Source organism: Perna viridis, chromosome 9 (genome assembly GCF_037379345.1).
Source record: "Perna viridis isolate PV_CMFRI_1.1 ecotype Kerala chromosome 9, ASM3737934v1, whole genome shotgun sequence".
Taxonomy (NCBI): Eukaryota; Metazoa; Mollusca; class Bivalvia; order Mytilida; family Mytilidae; genus Perna; species Perna viridis.
The window spans coordinates 43757874-43785655 of NC_142453.1; the positions used below are offsets into that span (position 1 = coordinate 43757874).

The following is a 27782-nucleotide window of genomic DNA, read 5'->3' on the forward strand; positions in this document are numbered from 1 at the left end:
ATATTTAACAGATGTGTGTTCTTCCTCGAGTCTCAAGAGTTTCTAGCAGCTGACCGCACACACCAGCTTTTTAAAACGTTCTCACGAAAACAACGAACTTAATAAGTGTAGAGATGTTTGAAAGTATTTTGCATAAGTTAAGTTCTATAAATAGAAATTATGTTAATTTTGTTCGCATGAAGATGGGTTGTTGTTTTTCTTGTCGTCGGAAGGCCGCTTGGTCGGGCAGTTCGAAAGTAAGTCAGTTTTCCTTACTCGCTTACTTATACTAAAACATTAGAAATAGATGAATATATTTATTATAGAGAATGCACACACATGTATCTTATATGTGTATTATGTTAAAACATGCTGTGCATTCTTTGTAAAATTAATCGTGGTGTACCAAGAGATTCAGAAGTATTTTTATTGGCACATACTGTAAAAAATGTAATGTGCTATAAATAATGCATTATATGGAATGTATTCGTATAGGTTATGTAGAATGTATTTGTTTAGGTTATGCCGTATTTTGGTTTTGTTATATTTACGTGCACGTAGCATATGTCGTGTACCATATGCTGTATTTTATAGCTAATGACGAGTCTGTGTGTAGCTTATGCGTACCGTATTAATATAAGTTTCAAAATATATAACTGAGTTGCATATACAAAAACAAAATGTGTTATTTTGTGATTTTCAAAATCTTGCCTGTATAGCTTGTATAAGTCATGAAATGTAAAGTAAACCTGCATTTTCAAATTACAAAATTTTAATGAAAATAAATACAGAAAAAAATACATGTACTTGTATAAGTGCATGTGATTTTTTTAGGAGATTAGCTAGTTTGAAAGCATTTCTTCACATTTCTTTTTTTTTGCGCGAGGCATCACGCATCTAAATGTTTGATGAACTGATTTCCATTACATGTATTTTTTCAACTTTTGAAGTCTCTCTTTTCTTTTCCAATTCCATCTCATTTATTCGGCAACAAAATTACATGTTTCTTTATACTACTGTCAGAAGAGAACTTTGAGTTACAAATACACCTGCATCAGCCAAACGCGATGACTGTTCGTACTATATTGTCAACTTTCTTTTCTTCTCTGGTAACATCCCTTCAGTGCCTGCGTTTGGAGTTTCCAGAATTCCAGAACTTGTCGTAACTATGATACACAGACTTTTTGCTACAAGAATGAAGTTGTCACTACAGAAGTTTTATTGTCGTCATCATGAACTCGTGAGTCGTTACGCTGTTTCTATCTGCACCATGAGAACCGGTTGGTTCACCGTGTCATAGTTTTCCTTTCCTCTTTCGTCTACCGCGGACTGAGATTTTAAAGAGCAATTCGGCGGGTGTTTCCAGGAAAGCAGAGGATGCTTATCCTAGCGTTGCTCCTGGTCCATTTTTTAGTGGAGTCCCAGTTGCTCATATACGTTTGTGGCTTTGTACGTGTTATTTTGGCTATTTCTTTTTTTATTCTGTCTGTCTGTTTTCCCTGTCTAATCTTTGCCCTTGGATTGCATTCTTTTGATATCTGCTAGAATTTTGGTTCCCTTAATTACTCTGTATCTACAATGTAAAAAGCAATACTAATTACAATGATGGCAAATAATAACCAACGCCTCTGTCTATTGAAAATAAAGTTATTTGCTTATATTTACATTCAATATCATTTTAAGAAGTTAGTTTACTTTTACATGTAATAACTTGTTTAAGAAATACTGTGTGTTCGGAAGTGCTCTGATGTTTATTCAAAATTATTCCTTTCCGTAACAGCACTTAAAGCTCATGCTGTGAACCTGCTTACATTAAGACATCATTTATAAACCGTACATTATGAGGTGACATGCAACAAGATAAGTTACTACAAGTAATATACAAAATATGCATGCTGAATATTTTAGGGAATCTTGTATATAATTGTACCTGGTGAATTAGCTGCAAATACAAGATTTCACCACTGTTCAAGTCTCTGTTCTGTCAGAAATGTTTGTGATTGCCACATTAAGGCAGGTGCATTACACACTATAATTACAATAATCACCTTTGGTTTAGATCATCAGACATCTGACATAAAATAAGTTGTGAATGGGTATTCAATTTACATGTGATCAACTGCTTTACAAATGCATTGAAATATAATACATGTACACGTATTCAACAGATCTAGAGGAGTAGCCATATTTGAATATGTGACTCTTAGTCTTTCTTCTTGTGTAAGCAATTTAAGCATGGTGTTAATTACAACTACATGTAGTTGCATCCATAGGCATACCAGTATAAGTTCATATAATAAAGTAATTATATATGATCTGATAATTTTTTTGGAGAGGTGAAGTGATTTTTCTATCCTGTGAGCCTTACAAGATAAAAAGATGCATGGTTACAAGATGCATTGGCTTTTGAAGAGATGCCTAGTCCGAATTTCCTCTGGCCCGGAATATTCGGATATTGATCTGTCGGGTTGGGGTCAGAACGATGTGTGATACAAAAAGATTTTATTTGTACTGCAGAGTATAGTACTTCAAGCAAGTGCTTCTAACGATTGTGCGTGTTCTATCTACTAGAATTCCGGAATTCTTTTCCTGTATGCTAATGCCATATTCATTTTACATAGTAAAATTGGAATTTTTCGCTCATTTTTATCTCCATCTCCCAAACGTAGAGGACAAGGATCCGGTTTTAACTGATAAACATGAATTATTTTGTAATATTATGAACTAATTTTTAATGATCGTTTATTCATTTTTTTTACAAAAGAAATTCAATTTTTATTAATAGAAATTTCTTTCAAGTTTAAAATATCAAAATTCATTTTTTGACTTGATTTTTTTTTACTATTAGAAATTTATTCATTTATATTAGAAATTCATTTTCTAATATTGAAAAATAATTTTTCAGTATTAAAATAATCTTATTAGAAATCAAGTTAAAAATTAAAATAAAGTCTTATATTAGAAATTTATATGAATTCTTATATAAGAATTAAAATAAATTCTTATATTAGAAATTAAAATAAATTCTTTTTGTAGAAAACGATTTTTCTTTTGATTAGAGCTTGAATTTCTAAATGAAATAAATTGCTTATATCAAAAACAATAAATAGCTAACATCCCTGTGCTTACATTTAATTTTTTTTTACATAATGGAAAATTCTTTTTTTTTTTTTAAATTAGAAACATATATTTAATATTTAAAATCATTTTCTCATATTCAAAATTCATTTTCTGTTATTAAAAAATCAATTTCTTGTTAGATATAATGTTAGAAATTTGAAGAAATTCTTACATTAGTAATTTAAATCAAAGTCTATTTTTATAATACGATTTTTTTTTAAAATTAAAAATTGAATTTCTAATATCTATAAATAAATTGCTAATATAAAAACAATGAATTCGTGACATTTAACAATCTCTTTTTTTTAATATTAGAAAATCTTCTTTTTTTATATTAGAAATTCCAATTTTACTATTGAAAAATACGACTTTTTGTACACTTTAATTTGTCAAATACATGAATATCATTAAGTTAATAAATTTGTGGTATGCTACAATTCAAGGAGGGGCGTGCGAGACGTTCGACCTTCCTACAATTGCTAATTATGAAGCAATAAAGTTTCTATTTCTTCAATTGAAAACAATTGCATAGAGTCTTGATTCTCTCCCCCCCCAAACAATGCTCATGCCTCTGTTTTAAATTTCCATTCTTATTAATTTTATTAATTTTATTCAGGCCACCTAAAGTCCGCTGAAATCCTTAATTTCCAATCACAACAATATTCACTCCTGATCACATACCTATGCAGGACGAACTGTTTATTCGGCGTCAATATACAGGAAGTCAGTCGTTTGTCGACCGTTAAGTGGGGCGCATAAAATGTTGATACAACATGTGCCAGGGGTGAACCCAAGGCAAAATTTTTTGAAAGACGGGAACCTATCCAGACATTTATAAAATTTCTCCACAAATTGGCTTCAAAGATACCCGCGACCACTTTCTCTCTGGATCAAACCCCTATATTGGAATAAGCAATTAAAATCTTAAATCTATATGTCGAATATGCAGCCCGAAGAGTCGAACCCCGATTTCTGGTATGCTGGTTTTGGTTCTAGACTGCTTGACTATGATTAATGCGAGGTAATATGGGGCTAATTATTCTGGAATTGACATGTATATATAACATTTAATTGTTAAAAACACAAGTAACACTTAATTACATGTTTACACAAGTTCCACTTGCGCTTTAGTCCACTCCAAAGTTTAAAGCGGAAAGGGAACAAGCCGGTGTTTTTTCCATTCTATGTTGTGAAATTTTGGAAGTACCCCTTCCAGCATTACGTAAGTCATGATTTCATACAGTCAAGGAAATATACACGTTCCCACTTTTTATGTGTTTATAAAACATCACTTGGTAGGTTTTAAGAATCTAACTTTCCAAGAAAAACAGTACATTTGTATGTTCGTGTATAATATCACGCAATCTTGTACTGAAAATTCTGATATAACATTTGTATGCATTTTTTGCAAAGGAAATCGAGGTATAACCGGTATAACGTCCTATGCTCATCCGTCGTGTAACTCATTTAGTCTCACGTGCGGGGTATACTTTGTCAGCTTGACTTCATTTCATTCGTAATTAGGTTGCTGTCAGTAATAAAGTCTGGACTTGGCAGAAGAGGTGTTGTTTATTAAAGATAGTATGCAAGCTATGCATAACATGAAAATATCATATACGGTTACACTAAGTAATAGACTGATCAATACATATCCTAATAATTGTATAGATAACAACACCATGTCACCAAGGGAAGCCTGCCAAGCCAGGGTTAAGAAAGCATATGCACAAATACAATGCAAAATAATCTTCAAGGACAGATAACAATAAATGAAAAAAAAAAAAAAATGCTTTTGCAATTTTGGGAAAAGAAATTAATGTCTGATCAACAATGAAATAACATGATAAACTGTATATACTTATATTAAGCGTAGTCAAAAGGACTCATTAGATGCAGGTGAAGCAGCATGTAACATTTTAGCAGCGGCTGAATACAAATTTTAGGGAGAATGAGCAATGTAACCTCTGTAACATGATGAGACCCAAAGACCATTAGCACATATTTCACTATCAGATGCACCAGATGTCGCTGCTAATGTTGCGCCATCCCTCCGGAGACTATGAAACGAATAGTTACTCTTGTCTGTTCCACACTTATCGAATAACACAAGCAACATATAATCAATATCATGTTTTGAGAACGGAGAAATATCTCCTTTTTTGTTTGGTAAGGCAAAAGCTGGGACAGTAGATCTTCCAGGAATCATATTAATCATTCGATAAAAAGCAGACACTGGACACAAATTTGAATTAGATAAGGATGACAGTGGAATTTCATGAACTTGATTGTGCTTTTGTTGTGTTTTTGACCACTGAACACAGATTAGTAAACCTTTTAAAGAGAATGAAAAATCGGCTCTAGTTAACTGGCCGTTGATGTTCAAGTTTTTTCCTGGAAGAGGCTGCAAACTGTGACTTCCGTAGCATAGCGAAAAAGGCAATAAGAATCATTGTACAGATAACTAATTCATTGATATCATTCTGATTGATATGACTATGGATTGCTTGTAGAATGTAACTAATAAAGGAAGTTTTTTTTTATTAGGTATTCTCGTGTTTAATTTGTCCAATCCTGTCAATGTCACTTTGATAGGAGGTGAATTAAAATCTGTAACATCAAATTTCAAAAGTGTTGCCCATGTTTTGATTCCAGATATATAGTTATGCACTGATCTTGAACTTTTAAAGGATTCTCCAAAGAAACAAGCACAAGTACTTAAAGTCTCTTGAGACACAGGAAAAGGTGTTTTATCAAACTTAACACAAAAAGGTGTACATGTTCGCCATTGACATCTCAGGTTCACAAATGTCCCCGGTCTGATTGCTGCTCTCTGTGTAATACGTGTCTTCTCTTTTAAAGCTATCCAGACAACTGAAGTAATAATTGAATATAAATGTCAAATATATCATTGGGAACTTGAATAACACTAAATGGAATCTTTAATTTCTCGTGCAGTTTTTGCTCCGAATATTTGGTAGTATCCCATCGCGAAAGTAAGTCGGGTATCCTGTTTTCTATTCCTGGAATGTGTATCGCCTTCAACTGAATATTGTTATGTGCACATACCATCCATATGTTTCGGGCTATAGAGAGCGAGCATCATTTTGTTCCTCGATCGGCCAGTATTTAGTAAAAGTATACCTGAAAGATTGTCACATTGTATAAGAATTCTTTTGTCCTTAAAATGCTTGCACCAAAGACGAAGTCCAACTAAGATAGCAAAACGTTCAAATACACCAATATGATGACCTAAATGAGACTTGGGTACACTACAATGAAAGACTTGACTTGAGCAGTAGTCAATGTAGCATATTCCACCCATACCTTGAAGTGTGGCGTCTGTTGCCATTATTTCACCAGGGGAATGCCAGCAATGATCTGGAATGGAAGTTTTACCATTATAAGAGTTCATAAATTTCAGAAACCACAAAATGTCCTTCTTTACATCCTTGTTTAAGTTGATGTGATGCCCGTTTTTAAGTACAGTTCGCAATAGGTCTAAAAGTCTAGAGATGAATAATTGAGCAGAACGAATACAGTCTGCAATATAAGAAAGCTGTCATATGATAGACTCAAGTTTCCTTCTCGTTGTAGTCATTGTAGTAATTAAACTTTGAAAATTCTTACGAATCTCAAGCATTTTACTTTCAGGAATAGAAACAGTTTGATTCACAGTGTCAAATATTTTGCCTAGAAAAATCATTTTTGTAGACGGTGGACTACATTTTTCCTTAGCAACAGAAAAACCTAACTGTTCAGTTAACTCAACTATGTTTCTATAACCATCTTCAGCTTTGATTTTTGTTTCGGCACTGCTTATATCGTCAATATAGTTCACGCCGTCATAAACTTTTTTTTCTATAAATATGCATTAGCGCATTTGTTGTACGCTGTGCAGCCATTGCGTCGGTTCTTAGGCCAAAATGAATATTTGTGTCAAAATAGTTTACATCTCCAAGTAAGTCCTGGGGGATGGAAATCGTGGGGATTGACTGGGATCTAAAGATAACAACGCTTAATACCAACCTTATAAAGATAACATCCCGGTTCTTTCTCATTGATAAGTGCTATTAAATTATCAATTGCAGGATAGTGCAATTTAACAGAATCCCTTAGATATGAATTACTTGGGATCCCATCATTCACAGGGATTTCAGGGGAGAATGAAAGACCCAGGACAGTTCTGCGCTCTATAGATTCCTTTTTGGGGACAGAGGACAGTGGGGAAGTGGCTAAGGGAATGGAGAAGGGATTATGATTAAATGGACCAACTAAAGCATCATAATAAATCTCTTTTTTGATATACTCATTAATATGATCAACATAAAAAAGTGTTGATTTGTGATTTCTTTTAACATTATTTATTAACTCTAATTTTGAATTGCTATTGCCAACCGTACTTCATAAATTGTGCCACTATCTTGTCATCATAGTCATACAATAAATTTTCCCACATATCAATATTCATTGTTGAAGGCACTTGTATTTTTAAACATTGAAAATTTGGATAACCTGAATGATAAACCTTTTCATGTAAAACAATTGGATCTACATGGAAATTATTCGAGTTCTCATCTATATGTATAACAGATTGTGCGAGTAAAGGCTCGGACGAGGGAAATCCATCAGGACAAAATAAAGTTAAATCTTGATTTGTGTGACTGTCGATTACATGCATGTTGTCAGATGGGCTATTCTCGACCTTACTGCCACAATTCAGCTCTGGTGGTACCTGAAAAATATCATCATGATTTAAACAAGTATTAACACTGACATTTGTATAATTCTCGTATGTTTGTTGACTATTGATAATCTTGTTATGTAATTTTTTATCATTAACTGATTGAAATTTATCGAATTCAGTTTGTGTTGAAACTGACACTTTACGTACAGTTCTGTTTACATGGTTTGGCTGTAGTCAGCTCTGTCATTCGTTTTGGTTACCACCGCCTCTCCAGTCATTTGAATTATTTTGTCTGCGCCATTTGTTTTGACATATTTGTTTACAATCCTTTGATGGGTAATGTAGAATTACTTTTCTTTTTAGACAATTGTTACAAAAATGCTCCTCTAGAACACCCATCGCATTTTTGTGAGAGTTTCATTTTGCAAGTTCCTTTATTAAAGGCGGTGCAATAATGTTTTGGATGTGCCTGTATAAGTTAACGCGCTTTAATGTGATCAAAATTGCTCTTCCACGATGGTCGTCCTGCTTCGTTTTCATGAAGAACATCTTTATGAAATGCAAGAATGTTAGACCACGAAAATTGTTCACTGCAATACATGAGTTGATTTAAATGTTCGGCACGCTTGTCTCTGTATTGATATGGCTCTTTATGATGAATAATAAAATTTTCACTCCAAACGAGAGCAGGCAAACTTATTCTTTATTTTCCGAAATTAAAATAAAAAATATGGTTTCTATGGGATTTTCCATTGAAATTGCACTTTTGCTAAGGTGCTAGGTATGAAAAATAGACCAGTTGGAAAAATATTGTACAGCTTTGAGTTTTTCTCCTCTAACTATACACTAGGAACATCAAATTAACAAAAACATACTTTATGAACAAGGTTTAGGCAGAAATCTGACAATTAAGTGTAATTTTTATGAACCCAGTCAATGAAATATGGCAAAATCAGGGGTTTTCATAGCCTTGTCTTAGGATCTATAAAATCACAGATATGTGTTTTATTGGTCCGAATCTTTTGTATTTGCTAGTAAATAATATAAATAATGTGAAAAAACCTAATATAATCATTCCATTGATATTCATGCATCTAATGTAAGTCACTACATGTATATACCTTGTGATGTCTCAAAAACACCTAATTTTAGAGTTCCGCATACACTATAAGGTTTCAAAAATGAAATTTTTTGTAGAAAAACTGGAAAAATACAGCTGACTGTCTGCTTATGTACCTGATAAGCTTAGAACCTTACATTATTTTACATTTGTTTCAGGTTTTTCATCATTCAAAACCCAAATAAAAGCTAACTTTTAATATCGGACACAATCACACTTGAACAAGCTCTGTACAGGTCTGGTTTAAATTGATCTAGAGTGACAGTTTTAGCTTTGAAACCACTTCTTATTGTTTTCAATGTACATTTGATATGTGTAGACCACTTTATGTTTGAAGTTGATCAATTTAAGTCATTGTCAGCATCATAAAATGAGTTTTCATATGTGTACCCCAATACATGGTCTGAAAGTGCATTGACCATGGCCGCATGTATAAAAACCCAATTTTTGGCCTTAAAGCAGCTGTAACTTGAGTAAACTGAACTTCATTGCATCAAATACACATAATATGATGCAACCAATGTAAAAAATCACAAAAATATTGTATTTAAACAAAAAATGTACATTTTAGAGGGGCCTTATTTCCTTCGACCATTGGACATGCGAGTCACGCAATGTACCACTGATACTAAATTTGCTATAACTTATATATTTTTCAACTAATCATGATGAAACTTTGTACTTGAAGTCAAAAAAGGTTCATCTTGACATGAGTGCAGTTTTTATTCAAATTGAGCACATTTATGGATCTAATAGGTACGAGAACACAATTCCCCTTGGAATATAGTTCCAACTTTGGTAGTAGGTACATTCCACATTTTTTCATATTTTTACTGGAAACTTATTTGCTGAAGTTTTGCCTCTAATTGGTAGAAAATTGGTTAAAATTACATGGGATTTTTTTTTCATTAATCAATTCTGACTAAAAAATGTGATTTGGTTCAGTGGAAGAAAGTTAAAATTTAGGACTTTTAACTCAGTTCATTCGTCATGTTTACCCCATCTCCGAATTATATGTATTAATTTCAGAAAATGATGATAAAATTTTCTACAATTGATATATAAAATCCTGTTTGTACATATCTTTAGGCCAGAGAAGTTTTATTCAGTTTGCACCGGTGGAATTTTTTTAATCTGCTCAAATGTGTATATTGAAATGCACTTGAAAATTAATTGCGGTCTCGTGCCTACTATACACTCTGTGTAATGTCATAAATTGCCGATCAATCACGTGGTATTGTTGTTAGAAATATCATAGACCAGTATAGTTAATATTTTATATACATGTCTATGGAAATTATTGAAAACCTTCCGTGCGAGACCCGACAGGGTAGTCAAGGACGTTGAAAACCCCCTTAGTTATTATTGAGATATTAACCTGCTTCACAATAGAACTCTTCGCGATATACTGCCGACAATGCCAATTTATGAATAGGTTATAAGTGTGACAAAATTTTATCATACACACAATGTCACTTAATTTCTATTTGACTTGGGTGGTTTCGGGGGGGGGGGTGACACTTCCAATAAACAATGTAATAATGATGATCCGCTCACCTTTTTCACGCTTCAAATTACATGATACGGATAAGAAAATACAACTGTTACTATATGATATTAAGGATTAAGTTCAAGTATATTAAGATGGAAAACTTACCTCAATAAGCATCAGCAAACCGGTAATGTTATAGGTGCGATTTTTAAAAAAATTTTTTTTTGCATATGATAAGGTATACATTTTGATGGCCCTTAATACCAGTATATTACATGTATAAGGGTGTGTTACTAGATTTGGCCGCTGCTCACCCCTCTCCGAAACTATATACAGTGGCGGATCCAGACCTTGTGTAGCTGACCAAATGTCAGATTTTTTATGAACTTTTCATATTTTTTTAATAAGTGCGGAACGAGCGGAGCGATGCAAATGTTTTGGGGGCTAATATTTATGAAAAATCACGATTTCATGCTAAAATATAAAAAAAAAAAAAAAATACAACGTGGTTGATAGGCTGCTTCCTTTGATGTGGCGCCATTTTTATGGCCCTCAGTTTCTTTAACAGCGTCATGTTCAGTTTCAAAATCTAAATCTTTGGAGTTACTCATGGCTGGGAAACTAGTTAAACGGAATACAAACGATGAATGCAAGCATCTGTTGCCTGTGGGATATGTGTGAATTGCTATGTATTTCAAGTGCCCGACCTCGACTCTTTTCACAACTAAAAGTGTCTAGTAGAACCATAGGTCTTTGGTTTCATAAGTTACTAAAATTGAAAGCCTTGATGTAAAATCGGCTTTATTTCCCAATTCACATTATGTTTTAAGCAATTGTCTTTTTCTGTACATTATATCATTTAAGATAATACTTGTGGTATTAAGTTTCGATTTACATTTCCGTTAATTTGCAGTCATTCATTCATCTACACTTGTATTGGACCATAGAAATACCCAACAATACCCCAGAATACACAAAAAACAAAAACAAAATAAAATACTCTACCAATAAAATCACCGTCATAATATCTGGTGGAGAATCATTGTTTCCTGGTAGTTCACGGAAAACTGGAGGAACAGTCAACAGACAACAAATACATATTTCTGAGGTAGGACAGTTTACCCTAATTATGAACCTTGTACGAAATGAAGGAGGTTTCTGATCTCATTAACGGAAACAACTATTTTCTACGCTTTAAAAGAACGAAAGCAACTAAGGACAAGACTGCAAAAAGTGTTGACTCCTTATTTGACGATACTAACCATTCCATACCACCAAATTTATCACAATTTTTACCAAAATTAGACTCACCTAAGACGCCGAGATCTGAACTAGCCGCACATTTCGGAACACCATTCAGCATTAATAACAACTCTAAGACATCCAGAAAAGTCGATTTTAAGTTTGATAAATTTTCGGCTAAACCAGAAGCACGTGCTGAACGTCCACAACAGCAATTCACCTCAACACCTTACGATAAACCGGACCAGTGGGATCTGTGCCCGACATTCCATTTCGATGGCGTATCAGAAGTCCAACATGTAACTATGAAATTTATTGAGAACATGGCTATTATATCTAACTGTCTTTAACGACTAAGAACATATTTTATGCGTATACAAAATGCATCATTTACTGCTGTAAGTATGTTAAGCGATACGAAAGTTAAAAATATTTTAAAAATTTGTTTTGATGTTAATCAAACAGTTAATTTAATAATTTAATTTTCCTAGCTCATAAGGTTTTCAATTCCTAATAATGATTTCTTTCGTCTAATGTTGATTTGTTCATACGAATGAAAAACCTGGTGTAAAATATAAAGAATTGAATTTTTGTTGAAATATGATGCATTTATAATGTACGAGAAAGCGAGTTGCACGCTTTTGTCAGTGTCAAATTCCCAAATTCTTCCTAACACTATATCGTTCAAGTCAGTGAAGAAAAGGACAAGTGGTTCTCCATATATTAATATTGATGATGATGATAATAATAATAATAATAATAATAATATTAATAATTGAAAGGTCAATTGTTCCAGAACAATTGAAAGGTCTTTCCCACCAATTCTCTCCAGACAACTATCATGTTCATGAGAAATGACTTTTGAATCACGGATAATTGCGTATTGTGATCTAGCCTGTAGAGACAGTTCGATCGACGGTATTTATTTCTTGTATATATTTTAAAAGGCGAGGTTTTTGACAATTATTGAATATGCAAAATAGTTCTGATTCTTATAAGAAAGATGAATTCTGTAGTAACTGTGTTGTGACAAACTATTTTTTCCTGTCAATTTCATCGATACACTCAGTTGAGAACAAAATGAACTTGTGATTTTCTTGAAAATAAATAAATTCAAAGGGGGATAATTATAAAGTATTGCAAAGCAAAAGGTCTCAATTGTCACTTCGAGGTCAAATGGCCACCCCTCTATGAAGTACTAAAACACACATATCCTAGAATTATGCATTGTAAAGGTATTATTTGAGTGTGTATTGAACAAATGTGGTTAAAATAAAACTCTGATTTTGGACTCCGAATTGGTATTTTTAAGTCTCTACAAAAGTATGAGTATTGTGTATTAGTGTGAATAATGTGCCTCCATTGTGTAAGTTGGAACCACATTGTCGGAACAAAGTGACTTTACAAAATTACTGTACAATAACTGTTTAAATATTTTGAGAACCAAGAATTCGGTCTCTGTTCTTAATATTTTAAGGCAACTAAAAGAGTTAATGTAAATTGATTCAGTACATGAGTACTTTGATTTTCCTATTTTAATGACAATTCAAAATTATTAATGCATGTTTATTTATGGTGATATTCTCGCTATGCTGTTGTTTAAATGTTAGGCCATAAATGGAGTTGTTTTGCATTTAAAGATCGTAAATAGTGGTTTTTACTGATAAAAAGCTGGACACCCCCGATTTAGGTGCCCATGGTAGGTCTAAGCCACTTTTTAAAAAATGTATTGTAAGTATACTTTTAAAGACAGTTTTCAGAAACTAGCATTCACGCATGTATTAACATTATTTACTTATTGTCTTATAATATAGGGTTATTGCATGAATACTGGTGAATATCGTCTGGAGCAGAATATTATATTGCACGAGCTTGCGAGTAGTTTGAAAAGTAAGAACATACAAGGAAATTTAAACTTCATTATTCTTTATTTCCGTGATTCATTTTCCCACTTAACATTTAGAGTTACGGCGCTTTGACTGCATATACGTTCACTGTTTCAAACAAAATAAATATTTGTCATACAACTAAATATGCATTCATGGATTCATTTGAAGCTTTGAATGAAAGTAGTGAAGGTTTCTGATAAAAGGCAGCTATCAAATTACCCTTGAGCACGAAGCAACCACACTCCATTACCACATTTTCATTACATAAATCATGATTACTGGATTACTTTAGAAAAATCTTTATCCATATTCTTTTTTTTAGATAGCTTTATAAAAAAATGCATTAATTACGGTAAGAACTGTTGTTTTCAGCGTGTGCACCAATTTTCAAAGAGAGAGGTGATTTTCAATAACGAAAACCGACAGACACCACTAATGGAATTCGTTGTATTCGAATATAGTTCTAAATGTCGCTCGACAGTTTTCCTATAGAGATACATATTTAGACAGTAAATACCGCGTTACCAGTAGTTATAACTCATACTATAAAGACTTAAACAATAAAACTACAGCCAAAAAGTGCCTAATAGAGATTCAGAAATGACCATACAAATGAGGTAAAATATCTTGTCAAAGTTTGACAAAGAACCAAGAAATGCAAAAACATACTGCAAATCATTTACGATCAACAGTGAAGGTCCCAAGTCTATACGACTTACGGTTTAAAAGTTTAGTGACCAACCGAACAATTTCATTTTAGGTCGCGAAATCGCGTAACCAGGGAAACCTCAAATCTTTTCAAAATTTTGTCAAATAGTACTGCCCCGGGTTTCTACAAAATATGGAGCCCTCGATTTGTGTGTATCTAAAACGGTTTAAGAAATTTTAGCAAAATTAGCTTTTCCGCTACGGGGCAGATAACTCTGGACCGACAAATGATCACGTCTCACAGGGTGAATTCCAAAGTCCCCTGTCAGATTGCAAAAAATTGTCAAAATCTTGTCGTGATACGTTCAGCCAAAACTTTGGCAAAATGCCTGACGGAAAAAAAGAATAATAATAATAATCAGAAGAGATACAAGAAGGTGTTCCCATTGAAATGGGAAAGACCTTAATAATGATAGTAATTACATATAATTATGTCTTGTGTCGTGGATTGTAATATATTTATTTAGTGGCAACCTAAATGCATAAAGGAACGCCTATGGCTAAATAAATCGTAAACGACTTGAATGGACAAAGATAGTTCACGGTTACCAGATAATTGATTCTTAACAATATTGTACGAAAGCCAAATTATTTGAGCCAATTGTTAACTTAAAAACGCTTGTTATGAGGAATTCATTATCACTTAAGCCTTCATCATATATGTTTATTGTAAAAGAAAATTATGATTACTGACCAATTTAACCTATTATAAGTTGACTATCCGAGTAAAATGTAAAATCAAGAAAGTACAGAAGACTAAATAGCCATGAAAGAAAAAGGGCAGACGAAATATTATAACACGAGAAAATTACAAGGGGAACGAGTATGAAATTGAATGAAAATACAAAAAAAATGTAAAATATATATTTAAAAAATAGTTGTGTATCATTTTTGCTTTAAATCTATTATGTAAAGTTAAACTGTATTGTCAAGCTGTCATTTATAGTGATATTATGGATTTATTACATGTACAGTCAAGCATATATTTGATGGTAATATGGATTTTTTGTTTTTAAACAACTGAGGACAGTTCGAGCACTTTCATTACTTGTTTTATCCCTTTAGTCATTCTTTTGAAATTAATCAATACGTTTAATAATTTATATGATGTCATTAAATACATCTCAAGCTGAATTAGTACCACTTATTTTGAGCGTCAAGAGAAAAATGTTTTTTATATATTACAAACATTACAATACTCTGAAAGAATAAATTTCCATAACTAAGTTGAAATATCTAATCACTCTTGATTCTGAATTAATGCCATCATTCTAAGCTACATAATACAATATTAATTAAATAAATCGACAACCACGACCGAGATTGGTCAACGATCGAATTAAGGCGTAACTTTGCCATAGTTTTATCAATATGTTCGTACTTTAGAACTAAGGGTTGCATAAGGAAATTTATTAATGAAGATGATTTAAAATTACTTGTTTCCGAATTTAAAACTTATTAAATGGATTACATGCTTTGTATTTGGGCAAATATTTGTGTTTACGTTTCGAATGAAGATTAGATATATGTGAAATTTAAAGAAACTTTTCTTTTATGGAACTCTTATTATTTGTGTGGGGCTCTTTCTTTTGATAATTATTAATTCTATTTATTTTTTTTTAATACTTGATTTATTCTATGATATTTTATTATTGAATTGTGTCGGCGTGATCTTTCCCCAACAGTCTCACGGAAACAAAACAAAATACTCTACCAACCAATAAGATCACCTCATAATACCAAAAATACAAGAATAACTAAAAATATACATTTTAACCTTCAAACTGATTGAAAAATGTTTTATTTGAGGACCATAGAAATACCCAAGAATACCCCAGAATACACAAGAATCCCCAAAAATACAAGAATACCTAAATATATATTTAAACCTTCAAATTGATTGAAAAATGTTTTATTTGATGAAAGAAAATGTTTTTATTAAGTTTTTTTTAGAATAATTTTTCAACAAACAAGCGGAATGTATCAATGCATGTGTCCAGATATTGTGCATTAAAATCGATTTTTTTCTTTGCCATATGTTGACTTAGATCACAATACTGCATCAATAAATTTTTTTAAGATTATGTTTGCATTTTAATAATTAAAGTTTAGCGCTAGCTATGCGCTTCATTATGCTTTGGTCAAGTGTACAATGTTCGGTCCGGCGAATCGGGACGCGTGTTGGTAATTACGGTGGTGATATAAAAATATTTATTTATTTATAATTACCTCCTATTGAAAACTATTTGTTCGATGATATTTGTATATATAAGGTACATAGCATGTATCGAAACACACTCTTCAGCAGTCGTAAACATTCTCAGGGGTGGGTGTGACATGTGGTGCGAAATATAACGATTGAAACATATCTAACCAGATATATACACATACAGGGTGTAAATTGGTTTCATTCATAGTTGATGGTAAATACTAGCAAAAAAATAAGATATATGACTCGTTTAATTTAATTTAATGATGATAATTATTATTTTTAAGAGACGCAAAAAAGGGGGGATAAAGCCCCTTTAGCTCCCCGGTAAATCCGCCACTGATATGAAGTGCGAGGTCCCCCTCCCCCCGAATTATTATAATGCACAACGTACATGCAACGGGAGATGGGTGATTTAGATAAATTATTTAAATTACCATCTAGTCGTGCTTGGTTAATTTAATGCATTTATAGGGAAAAACGGAATTTAAAGAACCAGAAACTCAAGGTAGGTGATACAATGGCTTACTGACGAAATAACGCATCGAACCAACTTGGGCATATATGTTTCACTCCCTGGTTTAACATATCCCTGTATGACTTCTCTAAAGCCAACATGGAGTTCGTGTAACTGTTTCCATAAAAATTGACCAAAAACTTTATGATGTAGACTTTTATCGTTGTTTTTGTTTTGTTTTGTTTTTTTTTTAAGTTCTTGTGAATGTGGTAAGTTATGCGTATTTAAAGGTCCGTTCAATGTGAATGCAGTGCAGGTTTTTTTGTGGGTGGGGGAGGGGGGAAGGAGTCTGAATTTATTCTATTTTTTTTTACCTTATCCTTAGGTCAGACATCTGGGCTTGGACAGTGCGGAATTGCATTCTTAAAAAGATTAACTAATTTGATAAAAAAAAATTGAATGAAGATTTTTAAACGTTTTGAGAAGTCATTTCTGGGTTTTAAAATCAGAAATTATACATAATCACATGATTACAAGAAATTCTTAACGATTATGCAGATTAGTAACATTCTGATCAATATTTTAAATTCACATTGAAAACCATTTTGTCTGAAATAGTATTTCTGGAAGGATTTTATTATTTATTTGTTGCTTTTACAGAATTGCTTACATGAAGTAGTAGGATATGTATCTCATAGAACTATAAGTAAATAGCATTGAAAAAATATAAATATAATGAAAACAGTTTGCTAAGGTCATTCAGTTATTTTCATATTTCTCTCAATACATGCATGCCCCTGCTACTGAATACAACTTACATAACACACTTATAAATTAACCACCTTAAATAACAACAGGATGTTATTTGGGGAAGGATATTTGTCCACTTGGCTACTACAGGTAACTACCAGCCATGTACTTGGTATAAGGTAATCAACATACATGTCATCTTGTATATTGACATTGGGTATCTCAGTTGATGGATTTTAAATTTATCTTCATTATACTTTTCACACTTATCTTATTTAATTTAATACTGAGGCAAAATTAAATCATTTTATGACCAAGTAAAGAACAGTTTTATTTCCACATAGATATTATAATTATGCACAGACAACTACTGTGAGAAAACCTAGACGGTGCAAATCTTGAAAATTCGAAAATTTACTGTATCTAGTGTATCTTTAAAATTATATGTTTAAGTAATGGGGATATCTGTAAGAGCTTTTTTTAGTCCAGGGTTTGACACTTAACTTTTCTGGCCATGTAGCCCATAGGACTATTTGATAAGTAAATTAAGTGGTCCTCACAATTGTTGTGGGATCCTCTCCTTAGGACTAAAAAAATAAGAATTAATTTAGGGTGCCTGAAGGACTATCAATTTATATCTCAAGGTTGTCCTGGCTCAAATACATTTATGTTGGCACAGGACTGCCGGACCACTGTGAAGTGTCAAATCATAAAGTCCCTTTTATTTTAAGCTGCCCTCCACTACACATAAATGATTTGTAGCTACAGCACCAACTTCCATTCAGGAATTGAAAATTAATATTCAGGAACACCCATAAGCATCACGAGGTTAAGTTTTGTTAGTGTTTTTTCCTAAGACTATGATAGTGGTGTAGTCCCCAGATTTTGCACTCTTTTATTGTATGGTACTGTCATTTTTGTCCTTAGACACGTGGTTGTTGTGGAATAACTGATATTTAAGTTGAGTTAATTTATCTTAGTAAAGTTTTAAAATAGGTCTTCAAACCACAAAAGGAGGTATTGATTTTGGGGTTATGGCCCCAACTGGTTTGAAATTATAGGGCAAAAATATTTTAACTGTATATATGGCTCTAGAGATATGATATTGTTCCACAATATTTATACCACAAAAGTAGAGTTGTGTTCATTTCTTTTTTGGGTTAGGTCCTGTACTGTTTAGGATTGAAAGGGCCAAATCTTTTTTTACTATGCCAGAAACAACCATTTTCCTAATTCATGACAATAATTTTACAATAAATGAATAGATCTCTTTGAAATTGCAAGAAGTTGCAAACCATTCTAGTCAAATTCTTATCGTGTGTCAATGTGCCATGCTAAGCTGTTCACAAAAAATGTAAATACATGGAAGCGACTTGGTTTGACAGATCAATCAATGATCAATGACAGATCACAATCTTAGTTCTGTGAATTGGTTCAGGTACCCTATGTTAATTGTTTGCATGTATTAACAGTTATTTTGATGTTACGAATTGTCCATAATAGGCCATTAATGAAGATTTGATAGGAAACACAAACAATTTGTATTTATAGGTTATTGTTTTACCCCCTCAAAGGTCAGGAAAATATAGGAAATCACCCTCAGTCCATGTTTCTTGTAATCCTTACTCTTCCTAAACTGCTCAAGGAATTTGATAAAATTAGGTATCGTATTCAGATGTACATGAAGGAATATAATGGTGTTTGGATGACTCCAAAGGGAGATTATTTAACTAGCAATTTTTACATGTGCAAGCTCACCTACTCATAAACCAATATGTGCATGACAGAAAAGTATAATTATTGTTGAAGGACTCCAGAGAAATAATAATCCACTTTAAAGTTTTCTTTCAATTTTGATAATTCCTTTTTATTGTGTTCCTCATTCAATTCTGTTATACAAATGGATCATTAAATTTGATGCATTTTGGACCGTTTTTTTTACTTATGTTTGTCATTGTAACTGTCTTGAGATTTTTTCTGGTATGCTGGCATGTGTACATAATGTTCAAAACATTAGAATCTATAGAATATACCTTGTACAGATTTTTTTCTTAATTGACTCAGAACCTCTGTACTTAGATTTCTCTTTTGTAGGCGCCTATCTGTTGCTGTGGCGAAAGTTTATCATTAAGTCTAGACAAAAGGGACCTATTTCACAGCGAATGAAGTTATTGGAAAAGTCTGGTTTATAGTTTAGGACAACATGTTACACCAGTTTCATTCATAAAACTTAAAATCATTCCATTTCATTTTCTTTACTATTCATAGCAAGTACATTTACTTTGCCAATACCACAATAAACATTGTGGACACTGGAAGTTGACATAAGTATAAAGGACAATTGCAAAATAAAAAGATATCAATATGCTATTTGTTTCAATCAGCCTAAGTTTTTATTAGATTCCAGCAAAATAAACACATACTTTAGAATATATCTGACATAATATCTTTTATCATTGACTATACAGAAAAATACCCATCATAACCCTTATAAGTTTAGTGGAAGCCTGTGTCCAAAACTGGAACAAGTCCTTCTAAGATACATTTGTACATACAGCTGTATATTTACATGTATAAGATCAAACAAATGATCAAATGAAGTCAGACAGGTTTCAAAATGGCAGTCTTTATTGAAAGTGAACTTTGTTGCCCTGTCGGAAATGTTATAGAAAGTTGGGATATACTTCCTGCGGAATACATTTACATGTAGTCACTTCAAGTACTGTTTTACTTTCATATAAACTGAATTTAATTATTTCTTTTTTTACAGTGGAAATTATAAAAAATATACATAAATATCAAATATCAGTATTTAAGATGTTAACGACCTTCATCACTAAGAAAGTCTGTTGATAGGTTTCATCTATAAAACTCAATAATGATTAACAATAAGTATAGTTTAATTTAGAAACAACAGAAGCTAATTATGACCAGGGTATAATGGTATACAGTTTTTGTCCCTTTGTCAGTGACGTGTCGGTGGAGAGCATTCAGAGTAATTAATTATACAAGACCAGTGCTTTGTAGCAAATACGAGATTGTATGTAATGTTGGATGGTATTTTGTTACAAATGTTTATAACTTCATTATTTTTATTGATTTCAAGTCTGAGAGCACACGCTCTGCTAGTGGGCAGAGCAAGCTGCATATTTTGCTGAATTTCATAAGTCCAGAAGCTTTGTTGAGATTATGCGTTAGGCACATTTGACTATTAATAAGTCTTAAGGAGGTAGACCTAGGGTAAGGGACATAACTCTTTTAATTAGTGATATGTTTGTATCATATTCAATTTCACCAAAGTCTATCAAGCTTTCATTTGAAACAGAATGAAACCAGTCCAATTTTACTTCGATGCTTAAATGAGATTGATGTAAAATGCTGCTGAATACAAACGTTCCAATGATTTGTAAGTGTCCCTTAACCTAGGTCTACCTCCTTAAGTACCGTAAGGTTTCACTCTTAATGAAACCTTTAACTTTTCTATACAGGTATTGAAAACTTTCAGTTTCCTTTATATAGGACTTTGTATCTAGTAGGTAAGTTGCTTCAAATCTTTCGCCCTTGTTAATTTTTAAATCTTAGAAATTTACTGAGGACTTAGAGAACGTTCTTAAGAACTGAATTTGGGTAGTTCATGTTCTTTATTTGGAGCTGATCAAAAGATCCATTAAAACAATAAAGCCACCACCTCGGAACTTTTGATTAATAATTATGTTGTGCTTTTTTTTGGGAACTTTTCAACAATAAAGTTAACGAATCATATGCTCGAAAGTCGCACATTACAGGGCAAGGGACTGTCTCAATTGCACATGAAATTAGAGTGAGCTAATTTAAATTCATTAATATTAAGAATTAGTTCTAATATTAGAGGTACATTCTCTTTGCTCGTCAGTGGAATAGTCTTCTTTTTTTCATTTCAAAGTAGACGTTTTCAGTCGCCTTATATTGTAATTAGTTCATAACTGAAACATGTTTGTATACTTACTTGTTATATCATAAATTCATAGGCAATTTGTAGTCATTCAGAAACTGTAAACGTTCTGAGTTAACGCGTACACGAGTTCATTGGTGTTCACCTGTAGGTAGCAGAAAATAGTCAGGAGGTCTACCCGGGTATTCCGTTTGGGAACCACATTGGGAATTGACTAGACGGCCTGGTATTCTTATATCTTCTCTGCATGTTGGAGATAAATTCTGAATTGGTTATAATGTTTACTGGTAGAATAATCAAGAGAACCAAAATTCTAGCGGAAATCAAAATAATGTATTTAAATAATTTTGACCTCACCCTCGAAATTCATATTTACCAAGGAGGGGTTAAAATAGCGAAAAATGGCAAAATTTTTGTCTGAATGTACAAATAATGTTTAAAAAACGATGAATTTTCGATTGTTGCCTGTGACCATATGCTAAACATGTAGCATAAGTTTTTGAAGGTAAAAGTGTTTTACAGTAAAAAATGAGCCTAAGCTTTAAAATGTAGCATATGTCGCAATATTGCATCCTATCAATATTATTAGCTGACCTGGCCAAAGAGCATGTGAGCTATTGCCATCACTTGGCGTCCGTCGTCTCGCAGTCGTCGTTGACACTTTTTTTTTCAAAACATTTCCCCTCCACACTACTCGACCAAATGAATGTTTCTTGGGGTATCCTGCATAGAATTGATGTGGGGATTTATGATCCGCAATTACTAAAAATAAAATATACGGGTCCGATGTTTTTCGCATATATCTCCAAAACCAATAGGTTCTGACTGTGTAAAAGTGTTCAGCGTTATGAGATCTATCTGTGGTCAAATTTTCGTTTTAATCTGTTTTAACCATGAAGTTATTTGCCTTTTTCGACATTTTTGCCCTATTTTTAATATTATTTCTGTCAAAAATTTTCTCCTCTGAAACTACTTGACCATTTTTAAGACAATTTTAAGAACTTTTACTTTACATACTGTATATTAGAAGGTTAATATGGTTATTGTGATAATATTGGTGAGTAACTTGGGAACTATGAGTCCATTGTATTTTATTTTCAAATTGACATTCCTGTCGTGGCCGTGTTCATTACGAAAAACAACTGCAAGTTATTTCCTGGGTGAAAAGCATGCAGAGTATCGAAGTCATTGTCCTTTGGGTCATGTGCATTATAGGTTCTGAATGGCTCACTAAATATTAAATGCACGTCTTTCTCAAAAGAATAAAGAAAAAAAACCACAAAAGTGCCAGCAATTTCTGTTACATAAAAATACATAAAATGAAAACCAGACAATTAAAACAATCTGTGTTTAAGCAGTGTTGAATGACTTGATGAAACACCATCTCCTTTACTCCAATGCAGAAATGTGAAGTAAGAATTGTCAAATAAATAAAGAGCATAGTGTTATAGAATCCGTGTAAGGCCAGAAGATCCAACTGACTAAATCCATCTTATTTTACTGATTTATTGTAGATGAACCATTATAACAAACGTGAAACAGATTACCCGAGCACAATGTATGCATCGTCATTGAAAGAGTATATCACTGCCAATCATCAGAAGATTGACGAATTATGTCAAAGCGCAGATTGGACAAAAGTTTTTGAATTTCTTGACATTCACCCTTATCTGATAAACTGCTGTCGTCTTCCAGTCCAGGGGGAGACAACTGCATCGTTGAATACTCCTCTTCATTACGCAGCAAGTAAAGACGCACCAAAAGACGTTATTAAAAAAATGCTTAATTATGGAGCAGCAAAAAGTCTAAAGAATGCAGATGGAAAGAATGCGTACGACATAGGGGTGTCCTTGAACATTGAGGACAAAAAACTGGTTCTTCTACAGTTACCAGACGTCATTACTCGAAACGCTGATACAATTCAGGTCATGGAGGAAGCATTACACGGTGTTATAAATGGAAGGGTTGAAGAATTGATAAAAGAACATGGTATGTTTTTACCACAGTTATCATTTTACTTTGAAATGGGACAGTTTTACTACAGTGTACCTGGCATGTATGGAGGATTTCGTGTGAAACCCCATAAAAAAGGTATAGAAGTGTTCAGTTTCATCCGTATATGTGGCGGAAGTGAACAAGTTCATGTAAAAGAACGAAATGGAAAAGTTACTTTCAGGAAAATTCCGTATTATATGTAACGAAGTGACCTTCACTCCGAAAGACCTGAGTAGAACCAAAACTGATCTGTCAATCGGCTTTAAAATCAGCCAATAAAAATTTACTCTTAATAATGAAACGGAAGAACAAAAATAAACATATAAACACAAAACACACTGTACAACATAAATGCAACACAAACTAAAGAACACAAATCTGGAATAAAGATAATGTGGCCATCATTAAATCACAGTTCTCTTGATCACATGATTCACGCCTGTTTAAGTCTCTTCAAAATTCAATCCAAAACGTCAACTTTAAAGTAACTTAATTTACCGCCTCATTTATGTCCATATAAAACTTTTCCACATTATAACAATTCAGTTTTATACTGTTTGTATACATGCCAAAGTTTAATTTCCATATCCCCATTTCGACGCGTATATGGTCAACAAACATACAGCTTTGTCTTTGAAGACTATATATTGTAAATCTTGTATTTAGGAAATAAATGTTTTCAACTAAAAGCTTGGAAATTAAAGATTACATAAGATAAAATGTAAAGCTGAATATTAAGGTACCTAGTTTAAACACTATTGAAGTGAGCACGGGCTAATGCAACAAACACATTTTTACAAAGAAAACTAATAATGGGAGCCAGAAACAAGCTGAATAGCCCCGTGTCCTTAAGGACAAACCTGCAAAAAAGTGCTTATAGATCAAATGATTTGTTGAATGCATCGTTAACTTGCTATAAAAAAACAAAACAAAACAAAATACAAAACAAATAAAAACAAAAACAAACAAAAACCAAATAAAAAAACAAACAAACAACCAAACATGTTAAACAAATAGAATAATTGGAATTGAAGAGATGCAACAATTCATAATCGTACATTAATACGTCTTCTACTAGTACAGTATACATCTACTAGTACAGTATACATCTACTAGTACAGTATACATCTACTAGTACAGTACAGTATACATCTACTAAATTACGTGATATTCCTAAGCGTTTCTCGCTGCTACGACAAAATGCACAAATTTACTCAGTCTCACTTTTATGATAAACATCTGCGTTATAAAATTAAAGTATCAAGATGGCGTAGTTATAAACACGTTTTAAGTATTAGTATCCTATAGTATACTGCTAGTAGTTCTGTGTATCGTATAATCAGTTTCTTTATGGCTATTTCAGCTAGGGACTCCGACTTTTCAAACTGAATTTAGTTGTGTTTAATTGTGTGATATTTTCCATTGTGCCAGATTTAAAAAGGGGGAGGATTGCGATCGCGCCAAAAAACTTAAACTGCGCCGCGTTTTTTTGCGCCTGTCGCAAGTGAGGAATTACTGGCCTCTGTATATCTCGTTTTTCACTTTCAGTTTACTTTTATGTTGCTAGATTAAATAGAGACAACTATTTTGCTGTACTTGAGTATAATGTTTTGTGGTCAGCAGCCGCCTGCCTTGTGATGTGAAGGTTTTCCTTGTCGTTCTTTGAAGACCTATGGGTGGCGTTGAGCTGACATTTTGGGGTTATTGTCTCTTTGACATATTCACCATATCCACACTCACTATATTGAGTATGCTACTTGTCCTGGTAGTCATTTGAACTTTATAATACAAATAACATTGTCCCCATTACATTGACATTCCTTGCACGATTTAAATAGTATCAAAACATGTCAAAAACTGATTAAGTCCTAATAATTCACATAAAAATAATAACCCAAAACCTCGAAAAGGTCACTCTAAAGAACATGCAATCTTAAAAATGCAACAAAACATCATACAAATGTACAAACTATTGGTAATGCAACTCCATAGTCCTATACAAGATTACAAACTTATACTAATGAAATGGCAATACTCGTTGTGCTTGCTAATCGGATTCGCTCACCCTTTAAGTCATATAATTATTTCATTTCAAGCACAAGAAAGAAACACAGACATTTCTTAAAAGAACAAATAAATATGCGTCATTTCTCCTACGAACAAAGGAATTTGCGTCATTTCTCTAACGAACGAAGGAACATGCGTCATTTCGCTACCGAACAAAGGAACATGCGTCATTTCGCTACCGAACAAAGGAACATGCGTCATTTTGCTAACAAATTAACAAAATATGGAGGTCACGGCCGTGTATAGCACAAAAACAAAGGCTGACAAAGATGCTCTGGAAACATCTAAAGAGTATAAATAATAACACAATAAAATAACTACCATTTAAGTACCAGTCCACATAAAATACACACACTGCTATAGTAAAGTGATTCATTGTGAAGAAAAAACCCACGAAACAAAGGATGCTTTTTCGGTCTACATATGCTACACTTTCACGTAAGGTTAATAAATTCTCCATTCAGATCTGCACTTTTTAGAAAATCAAACATGCATTTCCCATTGGAATCAACCAATGGAACCAAATCAAGAAAGATAACCCTTTCTGAGTGCCAATTCCATGTTCAATCTATATAAATTTTATCTCAAAAGCGCAACATCCAATAAAAAAAATCACTGGTTATGTGGTCTGTAATTGATTCTGAATAAGAAATAAAACTGAATTCGGTGGGTTTTCGACATGCATGAATCACCCCCAGTCTGATTTTTATAAAGATTTCTACTTGAGTAATATCCAAACCTGATCGAGTAGGCAACATCTCGTGGTAGGTCAAGTACAGAATATCATTTACGAGTCAAGTCTTCATGATACACAATGGTTTACACATTAATTATAGTCGAGGTAGTTGTTAAAACATATTTTTCTAGTAATATATTATCCTATATGTAAGAAGTATGAAATATGAAAACTTTCTAAGCACACACGTACGGGAATTTTCCAAATGTACAAGGTTAATAAAGATCAAATACAAGTAAATAGAACTGATACTATGAGGTAGCATATTCATTAAGAATAATCACAGATTTTCTAACTAATGTTGAAAATGCACGAACACATGGCTGCGAAGTTTTCCAGGCGTAAATGCGAAAGATTTGGCGAAAAAAAAGATAAAAGATCAGAGGCAAAAATTAAGCGATCAAAGGAACATCTTGACGAATCAGCTTCAAAATGCGTGAAAGGCCTTCTGCAAGTATGAAACTTTCACGTTTTAAAAAATGTATAAATGTAAATATTCAACCTTACCAGGCAAATGTCGAAAACCTCTACAGGTAGTAAATTCTTCCGGAACTGGTTTATGAGACACCGGTGCCTCATTGATCATCATACCCATACCATTGGTGTTTTGAACATCAATGTGGCGGTGAAAAAAAAACCACAAATCTGGGTTGTCGGCCTTGAATCGGATGACGACATGTCCGCATGTTGGAAATATAATAGTATCTTTTTGTGGGCTTTGTCCAAATTCAAATACGAGTGGTTATCATTTCGCCATCATTGATTTCGCCAATGTGCAGCATTACAAAAGTTTTTGCCATCGTTGCATATAATATCTTGCTGGTCTTTGCCAATATTTGGTAACAGATATCCGCTATCGCTATTATATGATCCGAACCCCATCCTCATTACAAAAAAGGAGTGACGGTGTGGATGTATTGGTTGGGACCAACCAGCTCCATTTTCTGTGTTTGTTAAAACAAACTGGTAAACTTAACCATTGTCTATAGTCTCGTAGTATGTCAATTTATATTTACGGTCTTCTGAACAATGTCCACAATTTTGCTCCATTGGTCTCATTCGGCATACGCGGCAACAGTTGGTGATATGAATTCCCAACCATTAACAGACCCAGGACCGTATGGGGGGTCACTTGGGAAAGCAAAAATCTAAGAATTTTTCTACAGCCTTTCCGTTCACATCTTCTTTATTAGAATTAGGGTCCTTGTTTGTTTGTTTTTTGGGGTTTAACGTCCTAGCAGCAATATTTCAGCTATATTCAGACGATGAACATGAAATTGATGATAAAATGAACATGAAATGATGATGAAATGAAAAGGGATGGGACACAAGGACAATGGGGTCGACAATTTTGATTGCCACTGGAAATAGGGAGAGGTGGGTAGGGTCGGGTAATTTAGCCT

General features: G+C 33.0%; 1 protein-coding gene and 1 pseudogene across 1 annotated transcript; one reads left to right on the plus strand and one right to left on the minus strand.

The window, feature by feature from the left end:
* Positions 1 to 3: 3 nt before the first annotated feature.
* Positions 4 to 23985, plus strand: LOC148608647 (uncharacterized). Its single transcript, XM_088547253.1, has 2 exons — positions 4 to 236; positions 23096 to 23985. The coding sequence occupies exons 1-2, from the start codon at positions 114 to 116 to the stop codon at positions 23777 to 23779; spliced, it is 807 nt and encodes a 268-aa protein (XP_088403379.1). The 5' UTR covers positions 4 to 113; the 3' UTR covers positions 23780 to 23985.
* On the minus strand, positions 23770 to 27624 carry LOC148608648 (uncharacterized; annotated as a pseudogene).
* Between the last annotated feature and the right edge of the window lie 158 nt (positions 27625 to 27782).

Coding starts and splice junctions, on each gene's coding strand:
- LOC148608647 (XM_088547253.1), top strand. CDS start 114: ATGTTTGAAAGTATTTTGCATAAGTTAAGTTCTATAAATAGAAATTAT. Junction 237..23,095: donor CTTGGTCGGGCAGTTCGAAA/GTAAGTCAGTTT, acceptor GATTTATTGTAG/ATGAACCATTATAACAAACG.